The sequence below is a fragment of the Pseudorca crassidens genome, chromosome 12 (genome assembly GCF_039906515.1).
Source record: "Pseudorca crassidens isolate mPseCra1 chromosome 12, mPseCra1.hap1, whole genome shotgun sequence".
Lineage (NCBI taxonomy): Eukaryota > Metazoa > Chordata > Mammalia > Artiodactyla > Delphinidae > Pseudorca > Pseudorca crassidens.
The window spans coordinates 82,774,427-82,791,731 of record NC_090307.1 but is presented as its reverse complement, the minus strand read 5'-3'; the positions used below and the strand labels follow the sequence as shown (position 1 = coordinate 82,791,731).

General features: G+C 52.6%; 2 protein-coding genes across 38 annotated transcripts in view; one reads left to right on the top strand and one right to left on the bottom strand.

Moving 5' to 3' along the window:
- Positions 1-14,999, top strand: part of SH2B3 (SH2B adaptor protein 3) — a 40,757-nt gene extending 25,758 nt beyond the window's left edge. Inside the window, exons 3-8 of one of the 8 annotated variants that reach the window (XM_067700843.1) lie at positions 9,175-9,276; positions 9,359-9,450; positions 9,535-9,629; positions 9,729-9,943; positions 10,033-10,204; positions 10,340-13,909. In XM_067700843.1, the coding sequence (XP_067556944.1) occupies positions 9,175-9,276; positions 9,359-9,450; positions 9,535-9,629; positions 9,729-9,943; positions 10,033-10,204; positions 10,340-10,635 (972 nt within the window). In that variant the 3' untranslated portion in view covers positions 10,636-13,909. Of the gene's footprint in view, positions 1-9,174; positions 9,277-9,358; positions 9,451-9,534; positions 9,944-10,032; positions 13,910-14,101 lie in introns of those variants that run through there. The other 7 variants (XM_067700845.1, XM_067700844.1, XM_067700842.1 and 4 more) reach the window with 7 other exon arrangements.
- The window catches only part of ATXN2 (ataxin 2), a 127,665-nt gene continuing 116,166 nt past the window's right edge, over positions 5,807-17,305 (bottom strand). For 7 of the 30 annotated variants that reach the window (XM_067700825.1, XM_067700826.1, XM_067700831.1 and 4 more), the window contains 2 exons: positions 15,957-16,125; positions 14,481-15,101 (listed from right to left, as the gene is read on the bottom strand). In XM_067700825.1, coding sequence (XP_067556926.1) covers positions 15,073-15,101; positions 15,957-16,125 — 198 coding nt within the window. In that variant the 3' untranslated portion in view covers positions 14,481-15,072. The other 23 variants (XR_010933340.1, XR_010933342.1, XR_010933344.1 and 20 more) reach the window with 23 other exon arrangements.

Sequence of the window (17,305 nt, the reverse complement as noted above, 5' to 3'; positions counted from 1 at the left end):
TCATCCACACTCAACCACTCGGCGTGAACTAGGACACCCGCGTCTCAGGAGGGGTTTGAGTGGCTGTCAGGGGGTCCCAGACTGGTTGTGTGTGTGTGTTCGGGGCTGTCTCTCTCTATGGGGGGTCTCTGTCTCTGGGAGTTTGTCTCTGAGGGGATGGTTGCTCCAGCATCTGAGAGGGGCTTTGTGTCCCAGTCTCTGTGATTGTGTGTGTGGGGGGGTGGTCGCCATCTCTCTCAGAAGGGGCTTTGTGTCTGTGTCACTGAGAGTCTGTCTTTCGGACATGTCGGGGCGGGGGGACTTTTACAGGCTTGAGGGGGAGCTCACTGCAGGTGGGGTTCAGACGAGCCCCCAGCCGCTGTCTGTTTCAGCATCTCTGGCTGGTTACCCCTCCTACAGGGCCTCTCTGGGTCCGATAGTGGGGGCGCAGGCCCCCACCCTCAGGCTTGGTCGCTCAGGGTGGGATCTGGGGCTGCCACCCAGAGGAGGGAGGCGAAATGCTGGGGACTCCGAGCAGGGTGGTTATGCTTGGGGGATGTCTCACCATGTCAGTGTCGGCTCTGGAGAAGCTCTGCTTCTGGCACTGGCGGGCTCTCACTTGCCAGAAAGGGGAAACTGACTTGATCCATGTGGCTTTTAAGGAAGCTTCTCCCATCCCTTTCCTGCTCCCCCGCGGGGAGAGGGAGCTTGAGGCAACAGGGAGCAGACCAAGGGGGAGACCTGGGAGACTCCTGTGTACTCAGGGCGACAGGCAGGTTCACGTACAGAAGCCCTGAGGTTGCACTCCAACATCACCCCCATTTTACAGATGAGAAAACAAAAGCACAGCGAAGTGAAGTGATTTGCTCAGGCTCACGTGGAGAAAAAGCGGCTGAAGCAGGCACTCGAAGGGCCTGTGTGTGTGTTGCGGGGCTCTGGTTGGGGGCAGAGGAAGGAAGTGACCTGGGGCCTGTAGTTCCAACATTTGTTCAGCCCCTGGAACGGGCTCATTGCCTTCGCTTTGCCCCCTAGGGAGCCGGGGAACAAGGGGGTGAGATAACTCACCACACCCCCTGCATCTGCCCCTGCTCCCGAGACATGAGGGCTGGGGCCCCAGGCACTTAGCAGCTACTCACCCATCCATCTGACAAACCCTTTCCAAGTACCTCCTCTGGGCTGGACCCAGTGCTGGGCCCCAGCTGGGAACAAGGCCTGGTGCCCTGTCCCCACCCCCCGAGGAACTCCCAGGCAGGCGGTGGGGGCAGCTGCACCTTCAGGAAATTATGGCCAGGGCTGATAAGCCCCGTGACGAGGGAGAGGCACAGGAATCGCACTGACCACGACTTGGTGATCAGAGAAGGCTCCCTGGAGGAGGGGAGGTTCTCTCTGCTGAGACCCGCAGTTTGGGTCAGGCCTGGTGGTGGGAGAGAACATGAGCTGGGAGGAATGGGCTGGATGGGCTCTGGGGCTGGGCAGACGAGGGTCCGAGCCCCAGCTCTTCTTGGCTTCTTTCTCCGTGGCCGGGGACAAATGATTTTGCCTCTCAGGGTCCCCGTTCCTCCATCTGTAACACGAGCCTGATGTGTTCCGTGAGGTGTCCAGAGCGTTCCTCTCAGCCAGTCCTCTCCCCTGGCCGGCTCGAGCCCCTGGAGGCCCAACCTCGCGTCCTCCGTCCTCGCCCCGATCACCCTGCTTTGACGTATCCCTGCCACTCCTCCAGAGCCCTCATGGCGATGGGCGGTCTGCAGTGGGGGCCATATCCTGGGCCCTACTTATTATCCCCAGCACTCACAATACTTGGCGAACAAGGGGCCTGTGATGAATATCTGTATAGGAATGAAGTGAGCATCTACAACCTACCAGGCACCGTGGTCGGTACCGGGGATGCCACAAGAACAAGTCCCCACAGAGAGCATTTCACAGGTTGACAAGTGCAGTGAAGGAAGTAAAGGGGTTCTGTGATGGTGACTCTGTATTTAGACACCTGGTCAGGGAGGGCCTTCCTGAGGAGGTGACCCTTGAGCTGAGACCTGAATCCGAGAGGAGCCCGATTTGTGAAAATGTGGGCAAACTGCCTTTCAGACAGAGGGAACAGCAGGCACAAAGGCCCCAAGGTGGGAGTGTGCTTGCTACATCGCAGGAACAGTGGAGGCCAGTGTGGCTGGATCGGAGTGAGAGGAACAGTAGATGAGATTGAGGAGGTAACAAGAACAAGGTCATGCAGCGTCTCATGGGCCACGGCGAGGACCAGCAAGATGGGGCCCACAGGAGAGTTGTGAGCAGAGGAGGGGGATGGGAAGTAGCTGGATTCTGGATGTGTCTGGGAGTAGCAATGGCGGGACTGATGGACAGCAACTCAGTTTCTTTTTTCTTTTCTTTTTTTCTTTTTTTGCGGTACGCGGGTCTCTCACTGTTGTGGCCTCTCCCGTTGCGGAGCACAGGCTCCGGACGCGCAGGCTCAGCGGCCATGGCTCACGGGCCCAGCCGCTCCGTGGCATGTGGGATCTTCCCGGACCGGGGCACGAACCCGTGTCCCCTGCATCGGCAGGCGAACTCTCAACCTCTGCGCCACCAGGGAAGCCCAGCAACTCAGTTTTGATGCTGCTCATCTCGCAGGGGGTTCAGGGTGTCACCCTGTTTTCTGACGCCTCACGCTTTGTGGGGGCTCCCTGTGAGCGCCCCCTTTGACCCCAGGCCAGCTGGTTCCAGAGCCCTTGCCCCAGCATCCACCATTCTGCCGCTGTGGGATGGACTGAGCCCTCCCTCCTCCAAGTCTCTTGTGCCTGGGGAAAGGGGGGCAGGGGAGGGAGGTGGGTGTGGCCCCTCTGCCCAGCCTTCCCCTCGGATGCCGTGGGTTCCAGACGCACCCAGGGCCCACGTTAAACACGGATCCCGGGCTGACTTCCAGAGGACCCAGGCCTGCTGGTTGTGCATCCTGTGTTGTGACCAGCCCCTCCAGGAGGTTCCCTTAGCCTTGGCTCCTCATTTGTCAAGTGGGGATAAAAACACCAGCCTCATGGGCTGTTGGGGGGGGGTCATGGGAGGCGCCCACCACTGTTCTTCAGACAGGTGCCCCAGAGCAGGGTGGTCTCAAAGTATCACCATAGTCATGTCAAGGATTGCCCTCCACCCTGAAACAGTGAACTTCCTACTTCTTTGGTCCTGGCACCTCCGTTCCTCAATATGATGCTTTTTTCTTTGAAATTTGAATTTTCTGGAAATGGTGCTGGCCTGTGAATTCAGCAGTTCAAAGGGGTCCTGGATGGATAGCCCAGGCCCCAGTGCCTGGTACATAGTAGGTGCTCACTAAAGGGTGGTGTGAGGGGGTCTGTTAGTACCATTTCTAGCCACAGCAAACTCCCCTGCCAGCTTGTGGATTTGGCTGTACTTTCTGGTCTCTGGACGTTAGCTCTTGCTGTACCCTTAGCCTCCAGTGCCTTTTCCTCCACCTTCTCCACTTTGGAGGGTGCTCAGCAAACATTTAAAGCCGCTAACTCTATGCCCTGCAGAGGACACACAAAGATGGAAAGGGAGCAGGGAGGCTGCCTTGGGCTCATGGTCTTGTTGTGGAAAAATAGCTGTGAAAGCTGAAAGCTTCCTAAGGAGGGGCTGTTCGCTTCTGAGCAGATCAGGTATTCCTTCTGTTCACTTCTGAGCAGATCAGGTATTCCTAAGACTGCATTCCTAAGGCCCCGTGCTCATCCCCACCTTGTACCGTGTCCCCAGGGACCTTTCCATACCCTGCACACACTGTATTGCCAAATTCTCACGGAAGGTAGGGGCACTATTACCCCACCTTACAAAAGTGGAGACTGAGGCTAGGAGAGGTGAGTCACTTGTCCATGGAAGATGAGGCAGAGCTGGGACTCAAAGCCAGGACTGTCTAATTCCCAAAAACCAGGATGGCAATGTTGCTTGCGGTGGTTGTGCAGACCCCAGAGAGGCTTCTGAGCAGGACACAGGGTGGCCAAAGTCTGGGGAACACATGGGTTCAGGTTTCTCTGCTTCAGGTCTTCTCAGAGCCTTTAATGTACTACTGTGCACGTGATTCTCCATGCACAAGAGGCTGCCTTCTCTTGGGGAATCCCTCTTTGCACTGGCTGCCAGGAAGCTCAGAATCAAATTGGTGGCAAGTGAAACTCTGGTCTGTGTTCTAGCAGTTGTCTCCCTTCCCACTCTGAGTATCCCTATAACCCGACTAAAATTTTTGGAACAAGACAGAGTATTTTCTTTTTTTTTTTTAAGGTTGTTTTGATACAATCAGTAAGACATGATTAAGCCTTTCCCATAATGTTTTTTCGTCCATTTGTTCATTCATCCATACAGGCAGTATCGATTCTGGGCTGTGGCCTGGGGTTGGGGGACTCAGTTATCCATGACTGGGATCTAGAATTTCTTCTGGGCCTTTAAGTTTTCAGGCCCCCATCAAAGACTGCACTCTCATCCTCCTCCTCCTGGAGTCTGCTTACTGTTCCCACGCTACCAAAGAGAAAACTGAGGCTGCCAGTTAGTGCCACGCCCAAGATCCCAAAGGTAGTAAGTGGTGGAGCTAGGGCTCGTCTAACCTTGCCTCCAGGCCACGGGGATGCTACCTTGAGGGCATGAGGGCCATGGCAGAGGAGTGTGGCTTGGACCTAGACCTTCGGGCTGTATACTATGTCCTACTTCCTGTCCCATTGCTGCTCTTTATAGGACAGGAATGAGGGTCCCAAAACCCTGGGAGAGGCAAGACTTCCAAGGGGCTGGTGTGGCCTGGGGGATTCCAGATGGTGGTGGGAGGCCTCCCCTCAAGGCTTTCCCTTGAAGGATAAAGGCCCCTACAGTGGGTGCAATAAGGCCATTGTGAGGGCTCGGCCTGCCATACCACGGGACCCTCCGTGCCAGGCCCTTTACTGCTTGGGTGTGAATTGGATGTTGTCTTCCCCTCCAGCCTCCCACGGAGGCAGCGGGTAAGAGCAGGGTCGGGCCCAACTAGCGGGCCTGCTTCTGCCCAAGTATTTAATGTGAGCGTCAGCTGCCCACCTCCACAGCTCCACCTTAGAATAAGCCGACGGACTCCCACAGCCTCAAGGTCCCGTGGGGACTGCCTCACTGCGTGCCAGTCTCACTGTGCCTTTGTGCTTCCCCACCTCAGGGCCTTTGCCAGGGTCATCCTGGCACCTACCTGGGAAGCTCACTCACTGCCTTCCCACCCGCCTGTCCTGGCCCTTACCGTCCCCTGCCTGTTGGGTGTCTGTCTCCCTTCTCTGGGAGCGCTCACAGCTCTGTGATCCTGTGTGTATTTTGTTCCTGCTGGGGCACCGGCACCTCTGCCGGGGTCTTGTGGGTATGAATGGCCATGAGTACACGGCAGAGCGGGGTACAGCCCAGTACCCTGGAAGACTCTGGATGGGCCATCCCCGCCCCTGAGCACACAGGGAGCGGCAGCAGGTTTAGGGAAGGCAGGGCCTCCAGAGAAAGGCCAGGTCTGGTCCCAGTCATCCTCTCATCCCCTCCAGGCAGATTCGAGGCCCAAAAGGCCGCCCGCCCCCGGCCCCCTGCCATGGGAGAAAGGAGTCCTTGGACAGTGGGAGCTTAGGAGGACCGGATGAACCCGTGGGCTAGGCAGAGCTGACCAAAACGCCCTCCAAAAGCATGAGAACAAACCTAGGGCCAGAATTTTGCTCTGTCTGTCTTATGTAGAAGCACATGGAACTTCCTGCCATGTCCACTGAACAGACTAATTGTCCTTTCAGGGATCACCCTACCCACCCTCTGGCACCTTCATGTCCTTGATCTCTTCAAACCCAGAAGCACCTGAGTAGTTCACTGTGTGTTATATGCATAGTCACAGTGATATATACATTTTATTTTAGTATCAATTACATTCCATTACTCTCCCCTTTTATCCTACTTAGGGTATGTACGTAGGGAGGGAGGTTATAACTTCGTTGCAGGTAGAAAGGGAGCACATTACAAACAGGGTCTGTAAGGTTGAGAGAAAGCAGGTGTGTGCTCAGGGGAAGCTGTAGTCCTGTACGTGACACAGGAGCACTGTAATGCTGCCGTACTGCAGTCCTGTGACACGGGCAGTCAACCCAAGCAGGCTTTTCCCATCTTGGCTGGCCCCAGCCTGGAAATTTAACAACAGCTGTTTATCAGGTATTTCTTTCACTTGCAATATATAGTTCACCCATCACCATACCAACCCTGTGAAAAGAGAGGGACTATTAAATATTTCCACCATACATACATATGACAAGACTAAGGCATGGAGGGCTGAGTTGCTTGTCCAAGGTTATACAAGAAGGGTAGGGTCAAGACTGAACCCTAGTGCCTAGAGGAATAAGAAAAATTAAAAAGCCTGGATAAAGTTAGCTCTAGAAATGCAAGCCCTGCTGTGAGGACAGTGTCAGAGCCGGTCTACAGCTTTGTCTTTACGCTTCCTAGCAGCCAGAGCAAACAAAGAAATGGATTACCACTGGAGGCACAGTGGCCACTGGAGCTAAGAACGAGAGCTCCCCAGGAGGGATGATGCAGGATGTGGTGGGTGACAGTCTACTATCGCCTGTAGGATGTGGCGGGTGACAGTCTACTACCGCCTGTACTGCAAACACTGGGATGGTCTGGTCATTTTGATCACCCAAGCACAGTGTGACTCTGAGGTGGGTCCAGAGAGCAGCTGCTGGCCTGGCTTGCTCTGCGTGGCAGGTGGAATAGAGAGTGTGTGAGAGGAGGGGAACCTGAAGCCCCAAGTGTTCCTGCGGCTGCGGTTCGGGCTTGGCTCTCTCCAGCAGAGCTCTGTTCCATCACGTTGTTCAGTCAGAAAGGCACCCACTGGTCCATCCACACAGTGACCAGCGCTCACAAGTCCTGCTCTGGACTGTCCAGCTAGGGCTGTGGCCATAGGTGGGGATGTCTGTCCCTGTGCTCTCAATTGCCCCTCCAATCTGGGCAGAGCCCCTCGCATCTCCCCCACCAGGCAGCATGGTAGTTAGATGCACTGGCTCTGGTCCTTGGCAGGCTGGGGTTCAGCCCCCGGCTCAGCCTCTGGGGTTGTGTGAGCCTGGGCCACCATGAAGACACCAAAGAACCCGTATCACGCTCAGCCAGCAGGCAGAGGGGAGCCAGGACGTCTGTGCGGCCAGGGTTGGCTGTGGGGGGAGGAGGGGAATGCTCTCTTCACTGCCTGTCAGGTCAGCGGTTCCTCAGCTGCTGGGGGTGAAGCTGGCATGGAGGGCCCCACTTCCAGAGTGAAACCAGGCTCTGCCAGTAATCTGGGCACTCACACTGGGGGCAGGGCCCAGGACCCAGAGCAGAACTGAAAGGAGGATGAGGCCTGTTACCCTCTCGGCCTGGCCCGCTTCCTCCCAGTGATGCTGAGGGCCTAGAGACAGTGGGGAGGCTGGGGGTCCAGGCAGGGCCGACTGCAAAAGCAAGAGAAGGAAGGAGCCCTCTGCACCTAACCCGTTTTGCAGACGGGAAATAGAGACAGAGGGGCTGGCTGACAGTGAAAGCTGCTGGGAGAGCAGAGGCCCTGCTTCCCATGCGCTCCAGCGTGTCCAGTGCTTGTGTAGGTGCCAGGCGAGGCTCCCAGGCTGAGGAACTTGGTCGTGGGGGACATATAAGAACTTGAAGGGTGAAGATGCCCTGGCTAGTGCTGATCACTTAGGGCTGGGATTTACTAGCTGTGCAACCTCTCTGAGCTTGTTCCCAGAGCTGTTCTCCCCAGACTGCTGTGTCCAACAACCAGGGCAGGACTGGCAGCTCCAAGACCTTCTGGGAGTGGGCCTGGACCAGGAAGAGCCCCAGTTTGACCAACCCTCTCTTGCCAGGCTGCCCAGTCCTGGGGTCACCATCCTTCTATCAGAACCCTGGCACCTGTGTGTCTGGAGCATGCTTAAGCGTATGGCTTTAAGGACTGACTCTTGCACCACCTTTTGAAAAGTCAGCCCCTCATGGAGGTCAGGTCTGCCAAAGCCACTGTGCCTGGAACTCACCTTTGTTCCTGCCTCTTGTTTCCTCCTCCCCAGCTGGCACTGCCTTGGTGAGAGCTGTGGTATCTCCAGGTGCGCCTTGCTGTCTGTCTCCTGGCTCTTAGGAAAAGCTGCTGGAGGGAGGAGGGCCCAGTTGGGTCTCCTCTGTCCATTTCCCACATCTTGCTCCTTCCCCCACACTCTTATCTTCTTTTGGCCTCTGCTGGAAGCAGCCATCGATCATCTCATGACCCCAGAGAAACAATCTTACCAGTCTTGTCACAGGAGGAAGTGGAGGAGATGGGGGCAGTGAAGGGGTGATCTCCTTTCTGAGAAAACGATGAGAGCTCCTGGGCCCCGGGAACAAGCATCTGCAGGGTCAGCCAGGTTCAGTCAGGACCCTTTTGCTGGCAAAAGGGTAGGGGGTCATCTCCCACCCACTCTGAGCCCCACGTGTTGAATGTCATGGGAGACTGCTGGGCCCCAGGTTTTGTGTGGGCTTCTGGCTGGCTGTAATTGAGGCCAGCCATGCCAGGCTTTGCCCCTTTGGGCACATTGGCAAAAGAGCCCCAAGAGCCCATAGCTAAGCTACTCTGCCAACCCCCTCCTTGCCCTAAGACTTGAAGGCAGGACAGATTAGCTAGGTGTGGGGCAAATGACTTTACTTCCAAGATTTGAGGTTCTTTTTAAGATGTGGTGATAGCATCTGCTTCCTAAGGCTGCGGAGGAGCAGAGCTAAAGGTATGATAAAGTCCTGGGCCCCCAGGCAGAGTCAGCCAGCACCATTAGAGGGAACTTGGGTTGGATACCCTCACGTCCACTCTCTGGGTTTACTGCGATGAGGTGGCCAGCAGCCACTGTGACTGGCAAGGGTAGGGGGTTGGGGGGTTTTGCTCCACCAGTGGGAAGAGAAACAGGTGTCAGCCAACAGACATGTCAGAGCTGGAATGTCCACAGGTCCAGGTGAAGCAGAGCTTGGCCCTTAGGCCACATCGGGTGCTGGGGAGCTCAATGTGTGTGTGTGTGTGTGTGTGTTGGGGTCGGGGGAGCTGGTGCTGTGGCTACAGGCAGAGGGCCCTCTGCAGGCTCCTGCAAGGCAGAATGCTAGGACGCACTCCAGGCTTGGGGTGCCTGCTCAGCAGCACCACGAGCATGCACTCAGCAAGCTAGCCCCTGGGGAGGCCTGGGTGGGTGAAGGGCCATCAGAGACAGGCCTTGAATGTCTGCCTTGGTCTCCTAGAGTTCAAAGCCCAAGCTACAAGCAGCCTGCTCCAGCATCCAGGAGATTCGGCGATGCACACGTCTCGAGATGCCTGACAACCTCTACACCTTTGTGCTGAAGGTGAGTGACAGCTTTCCACACCTGGGAGGAATAGACACAGACCTCAGGGATCCCACCCAGCTCTCCCCTCCCTCCCTGCCAGGTGAAGGATCGGACAGACATCATCTTTGAGGTGGGAGATGAGCAGCAGCTGAACTCATGGATGGCCGAGCTCCGGGAGTGCGCAGGCCAAGGGTGAGACCCTAGGGCCCCACTCCTGGCACAGCTTTTACTGCTCCTCCTGACCTACCCAGATTCTTAACCCCAACCCTTCTCCAGCAGACTCAGCACAGACCCAGAGATGCATATTCCCTCAGCCTTAGAGCCCGGCACATCTAACTCTCCAAGGGGAAGCACAGATTCCTTGAACCAAGGTGAGGGGTCAGGGCCTTTGTCCTCCGGTGTGTCGGAACTCAGCCCAGGACATAAGGCACACACAAAGGATCACCGTTACCTGTCTCCTTCTCTATCAGGTGCTTCTCCTGGGGGGTTGCTGGATCCAGCCTGCCAGAAAACAGATCACTTCCTGTCCTGCTACCCCTGGTTCCATGGCCCCATCTCCCGAGTGAAGGCAGCTCAGCTGGTTCAGCTGCAGGGTCCTGACGCTCATGGAGTGTTCCTGGTACGGCAGAGTGAGACTCGGCGTGGGGAGTACGTGCTCACGTTCAACTTCCAGGGCATAGCCAAGGTATGGGGCGAGGCAGGTGGGCTGCACCCTGGCCAGGTTCAAGGCCCTTAGGGGCCAATGCCTGAGCCTACTGTCCTCCTCTCCTGCAGCACCTGCGCCTGTCACTGACTGAGCGGGGCCAGTGTCGCGTGCAACACCTCCACTTCCCCTCGGTTGTGGACATGCTCCACCACTTCCAGCGCTCACCCATCCCACTCGAGTGCGGGGCTGCCTGTGATGTCCGGCTGTCCAGCTATGTGGTAGTCGTCTCCCAGCCGCCAGGTGTGACCCTAATGCCCCTTGATAAAGGGGGTGGTGGCACTGGGAACCGAGACCTCGTGTTGTGTCCTTCCAACACTTGCCTCCACCCTGTTAAGACTGACAGTGTGGTCTCTCTCTTGGTCACTTGTCCCCCAGGTTCCTCCAACACTGTCCTGTTCCCTTTCTCCCTCTCTCGCTGGGATTCAGAGCTGGGCCTTCCCCACCTTAGCGCTTCTGGCTGTCCACGGGGGCTCGGCCCAGAGGGTCTCCCAGGCCGGTCCTCTCCCCCAGAGCAGATCTTCCACCTGGTGCCTTCGCCTGAGGAACTGGCCAACAGCCTGCGGCACCTGGAGCCCGAGCCCACCAGTCGAGCCCGGGACTCGGACTATGAAATGGACTCCTCCTCCCGGAGCCACCTGCGGGCCATAGACAATCAGTACACGCCTCTCTGACAGGCCTCCCAGAGGCCCCTGAGAAGCACAAGCAAGTAGAGATGTGAACTTCTGAATGTAACTTTCTTTCCTTCCTTCCAGAGAGAGATTTAAGGGACACTGTTAACTGTTCATTCCAGTTTGGATGTGACCCTTCAATTAGGCCTGTTAAAGGGCCTCCTAGAAGTTCCATTCTCACCTGGCTTTCTCCTTATTGTTTACAGATGTAGTTCTTGTTCGTGGATGTCGCCAGCTCCTGCCCTGGGTCCCTAGGACCAGGCCCCATCACTCTTAGAGGGGGCAGTGGGGTGAGGGCTGGAGTTGGCAGTGGAAACTTGTTCTCTTTTTCACTGACACTGTCCCAGCTGGCAGACTTTCTACTTGGGGAGGGGGGCCCATCAGGAAGCCCAAAACACTAACAAGCCCTGGATTCTCCTGTGGTTTTTTTCCCGTTATAGCTTCAGTCCACGTGGCGGGTCTGCTGTACCCAAGCCACAGGTGACCACACCTATCCTGCTTCGACTCTCAACTTTAGGACAAAGTTCTGGCAGATGGACAAGCTAAAGGTCAAAAATGATTTTAAACATTTTTACCTCAGATTAATTTTTCAAAGGATTCAGGTTTCAAAATTAAACCACTGCTTATTTCATTGCACTGTTTGAACTAATACCCATGCGATTTTTGTAGTCAGAGACAGCTATGCAAATCCTACTTGACCAGTTCCTGGTTCGAGCCAGCATGCCTGGCTTCCTTGTCTATTGCATCCTCAGGACAGTCACCTGTTGCTGAGGAGCCACTGTCCTTCCTAAATGTAGAGAAGTGAAGTGTGTCACCCTTTCAGGGAAATTCAGGCAATTACTGAAATAGGAGGGTGGCAAGGAACAATTCCACCCTGGTGCCTTATGAATAAAAAACTGGATTCTGGTTTACAGCAGCTTTATGGTGAGAGTTAAACTGAGGGGTAAGGGAGGGGCAAGGAAAAAGGAATAAAGGGCTGCTGGGCCCTTTCTAGTAAATCCTTCACCAACAGGGCTGGCTCAGAGCCTCCAAGTGTCTAAAGGCTTATTAAATTATCCCACAAGGTTTTAGGCTCATTCTTGAGCCAAAATGGAGGCTAGGAATCTGGTGCCACAGCTAATGAGAAACTCCTTTAATAGCCCACAATCAGTGTTCTGTTCCAGCAGTAACCACTGCTTCATCTGATGAAGCATGTGTGCATGTATACATAGGCACACATAACCTCTACCATGCAGGGAGGTCCTGCAGTCAAATCTCCATCTATACTTGCCTTTCACAAGTGATACAATTCATGGGGGCTGGCTCCTCCCAGAACTTTCATGCAGAGGCTCAGAAACAAGGGAGGCAGTGACCGAGTGGAGTCAGCTGCTTGTGGGTGCGAGCAGAGCCGTTCAGTATAGCCACTGGGCTCCTTGAAGTGGCTTCTAGGAAACTGGGAGTTCAGCACAGCTTAACATTTATACATACATCAGTCAAAAGCTAAAATTAAACCTTGGCCTAAACTAACTACTTGCCTACCTTATCTGGGGTGAGGCGTGTGTCTGTTCCCTCCAGCCGTTCTCCACTCCAAGAGGTCAGAGGTCAGACTTTGGGAGAAGCAGGGAGGTCAGGAGCCACCTCTCTTCCACTTTTAAAACCAACACTCCTGGGACTTCCCTGGTGGTCCAGTGGTAGGGCTCTGTGCTTCCCCTGTAGGGGGCGTGGGTTCCACCCCTGGTCAGGGAACTGAGATCCTGCAAGCTGTGTGGCGTGCCCCTCTCCCCACCTTATATATACAGATAAAACCAACAGTCCTGGGTGTTTTCACAGACGGTAAAGCATAACCAACCCTGATCTAGAGTTGTCTATTTCTAAGGGCCACATTTTCTACACATCAAGCAGGTCTGATTAATGAATGCTAAGCAAAGTGTAGACCAGGAGTAAGCACTGTTTTGGATTTCTCTTTTACAAGAGAAAGCTCATCATAGAAAGTAAATGCTGACAAGTCACTGGTACAGATTTTCCCCTGTCTGCACAGGAAAGGGGCCAAGCAGACAATGAACCAGACAAGTAAGTTCCCCCCCTCCAACCAGAAGGGTAAACAGACATCTGGGATATGATATCCACAAGCCAGGGGCACTCACTTCTTAACAGCCGCTCAACATACAATTCTCAGGTAGTGCCAAGAGGCAAGCCAAGCACAGCAAGTCAGCAGCTCTGACCGACTGGCTACAAAGTACAAGCTCAGAATCTGTGACACAGTCATCCACTTCCAGACTGCATCAGTGTAAAATGTTCAAGAAAAACATTTATTTACTAAATGTGTCTGAGTTACCAGGACAGCTCAAATACATTCCGACAAAAAGGCCCCTCATGGCCTGGGAAGAAGCGACACTAAGTCAATGCCTTTTCTTTCTGCTAGAGCAGGTTGAGCTGGAGGAACGGGGGCAGTGGGTCCCTGGGCTTGATGCTGTCACAGGCAGTGAGGCAGCAACCCTGACGGCTGCAGCCAGCCCACCGCAGTCATAGCACATTCCACCACCCTCTTTCCAGCCTCAATGTGACCACTGCTGGCGGCAAGAGGCCAAGCCAGCAGCCTCTACTGAGAGCCAGACTCTTGAGTGCCAGTTGGACAGTAAGCATCACAAGCCCTCCAGTTATCTCTAATTACAGACAACAAGGATAGCTTAACTGCTCCCAGCATCACCTCCTTCGCCTGACTTCAATGAACTTTTACAAACTAACAGTCACCAGCACCAAAGAATTAAGTCAACTAACCTGCCTTGAATTTTAGACCAGCAATCCATATGGCTTTATCTGGTATAAATCTTCTGCCTTTGATCATTTCTGGACCGTGTAGGAGAAAGGAATAGCAATCATTAAAATCTTAAACCAGAGAACACTATTTTTACATAACAGTTTCTTAACTTAAAATCAAGGCCTTGAACCCTTCCCTAAGGGTTGCCTTAGATTCCTTTATGCTATTATTCAGGGCTAAGTCTGTTATCACAAATGTCATGTGAACGCTAACATCTCCCACAGGCTAGAGGAACTTGATAGTTTATTATCCACTGACTCTTAACAAGGACACATCTGACATCCAGTGTTTAGCGGAATAAGCAGCACGTTGTAATGACAACACAGAAAATGGATTCATCTTGTATCATTATAGGCAGAAGGTATTTGGCAAATTTGTATGCATTGTTTATGTACTGTATAAGTAACTTATTCTTGAAGAATGCAAATTTTGCTAAAATGTACAAATTGCTACATGTGAATTAAAACAAAGTTTTCAGAATCTTGATTTGGTACCACAGTATTTAAAGGCTCTATCTATCTATTATGACTGTAGTCTCTGCAAAATACTTGCTTTTCCTGTTTGTCCTGCTCCCACAAACTGAAGACATTAACGAATGCTTAGGGGTCTACAGGAGTATGCTATTTTGTACATCGCTGCACCTTTTCAGCCCTCTGGATTTCTTTATTACAGGTGTGTGTGTGTCTCCTGCCCCCTACTGGTAAAACAGACAGATGCCTGAATCAGGACAACTTCTGACTAACTCATTTGGGTTCAGGAGATATTAAAAAGGAAGCTTACAGAATCAGCGTCAGGGTGAGGATGTGGACTTTCGGCACTGCCCAACTCTGGCCAGCCTTCCTCCTTCTGAAGCAGACCTCTAGCCACCAAAGAGAACATCTCTCAGTCTTGTCTTTTTCTAGAGATACCTTGAACCAGAACTAAAGGTGAAGAAGAAAAGTCATTTGACAGCTAACCTTCGAGGTATTAAGACAGCAGAGTCAGCCCTCCTGCCCTGATATTCAGTATCCTACAATGGAAATAGCTCATACAAACACACATTAACTTGATATCAGTTTTTAAAACTTTTTTTATTTTTTGATTTTTTTAAAGTTTTTATTTTATATTATCTACAAAGTAAAAGTTTTTCCCTTAACTTAAAACTTGAACCACTGTAGACAGTGATTACTTCATCAAACTTGATTTATAAATAATAATCCGTCAGTTTGACGGTAAGAATTTACTGAACCTTTGTCAAGTTTAGTAAAAGGGCGTTCCAAGTCTTGATTTTTTTTTTTTTTAAAGCAGTAATAGCAGCAAGAATCACTCTTGTTACTTCTTTTGCTAGCTGATGTGTTCATGACTTTCAAGGGTCATTAAAAAATAAATAACTTCCAGTTTCAGCAAGCAGAGCTGGGGTACTTGCGGGACTTGGAAACAGCGTATGGAATTATGGAACAGCCCACAAGTTCCTAAATGCCTCTACTCGGTCCAAATATCTTCCACTGCAAGTGAACTGTTAGCATTCCTATTGGATGTTACAAGAAATCAACATATATTTTTTAAAAACAAAATAAATGAAATTCTAGTTTTCTGTGCTTCCAGTTGGTAGAAGCAGTAGAAGGGAGGAGGGAATTTGGCCTTTCGGTTCCTCCAGGGCAGCCTTACAACTGCTGTTGGTGGTGGGCTTGTACTGTAAAAAAGAAAAGTGAATATTTAAACAGAAAACTGGCAACACCGCACATTAGCCTAGTGTCTCTGCAGCACATGTCTGTAAAGCTATCCTTGTGCTACCTGAACAAGACTCAAAATTTAATTCACTCTTTACCCTTCCCACCCCCCCGCATCTGTACCAAAAGGGGGAGAAGGTAGGTGGGTGGGTAGAAACAAACCAGTCAGACATAAAACCATTTCAGATAAAACTCCCAGAAGAGTTGTTGCTCATGGGGTACAAAAAAGGCCTTAACATATCCCCTCCCCAAATAATAGCCAAGCACCAATATTGCTTTCAGAATAACAGGTTAGACTGTGAAATATCGCCATGGCCACCATCAAGTATTAGAGCACAATCACGGGGCATTCTCTACCTGTCAGGGCATAGACTGGAGCTAATACTGTACTCGAAACCAATCCATACACAGCACTTATCTCATCAGTGGTAGTCTCCAGAGCTACAATCAAACTCTGCCATGGTAGTAACCCCCCACATGTCAGACTGTTGGGACTCAGGAAGGAAAACACTGCCCTGTCCAACCTATCATAACAAGGAAGGCCAACTGAGTCCTAAGCATGCATCAGCTACACAGAATGCTGCTGCTGCTTCTCATCAAGCCAAATCCTGTATACCATCAGAACACACACACACTAGGCTCCCGGAAGCCTCAGGCCCTGACACTGAACTGATCATCACAGTCCCTACTGTGTACACTCTGACGGGTCTTGCTAGTTCTCAGATGCGGGGCTTGAAGCGCTGGCCCGGCCTGCCATTCGACCTGTGAGAGCAGAATGCTTTGGGGTGCCCGGCGGCCCCTGCACACACACGCCTCACCTGAAGGGTGCGTCATATAGGGGAAATGCGCTGTTGTCGAGACTGGAATGGGCTGTAGTGCACTTTGAGCGAGGGCGGCCTGGGGACCGCCGGGTGGCTGTGTCGTCATTAGCATCATTGGCGCATGGGCAGTTGGATGAGAAGGAACCATTCCTGACTGTACATGAGCCTGAAACAGAGAGCTCTTTTACGCATACAGGCAACATCTCCAGCTTAAACAACATGTCAACTGTGTCCCTTTCACTGGGTTGGGGCTCTCAGGAAAGGGCAACAGTGGGCCCTCAGGGCCCTTTCTTTCCTCTGGGGACATTCCCTAGTGGATCCATCAGTTGACCTATAGACATGCTTCACCCTCTGGCAGATCCTGCAAGGCTGAGGGAGCAGGCACCCAGCGAACCTGGGTAAAAGTCAGGGCTGCAGTGTCCTAGCCTTCAACATTTGTGAGGACTGGATTCTATGTATGGGGCAAGGTCTTCACAAAGATCCCTGATCCAAGCGCAGCTTTCTCAAATTAATAGGAGGCTACCTGCAATGATGCTTTAGACTCTGGCTTCCATGTGGGGCCTGAATTAGTTTTACAGATAACATCTCTTTCAAGTAAGAAAGCAGATTATTACATTATAAGCAGGGACTGTTAACTTTGTTCTAGGTTCTCTTTGCCTTTCCCCCTCTGCTTCTTGCCTGCTCACCAGCACACCTCAGTGAACAATGAGTCAAGGCAGTAAGAAAAGCCTCTCAGGCCCCTTTGCTCTGCTGAAAGATCCGCTGATAGAGCAGCAGCAGCAGGAGTTGCAGTTGAATGGCTCCAGTGAGGTGGGAAGGGGTAATCTAAAATTATCTGGTCCAGGCCAGTGTCTCTCTGTACCAGGTGATAATGAGTTCAACCTGGTCTCACTGTCAAGTTGGAAAGGTTTTAGTCAGCCCAAATAGCTGGATCGCAGCTCTGCAGGGAATTGGCAGAGCCAGAAAGAGCTCTCGTTTCCTGCCTCCCATGCTGTGCACTGTTCTAGACCAGGATAAGCCTTGAATGAAATGCTGTTTTGATTCTTACATATTCAAAGGGACCCAGGGCATATCTGGGCTTCCCTGCAAATATTAACCTTGTTGCTCTTTCAGCACAAAAGCACAAAAGTGAGGTTTTAAGAACCCCAACTTACATGTAAATTCACATACCTACTTAGCCACCAGCCTCTACTAGACATCTACAGGCCCCCTGGTCTCATGAAGCTCCTGGTTCAGCCAAACCATGCTGCCCCACACCTGACCAAACCGGCTCCCCTCCCCACCATCAAAAGCAAATCATCCACTGCAGTGCGCCACACTACAGAACCTACACGTTTGCTGGGGAG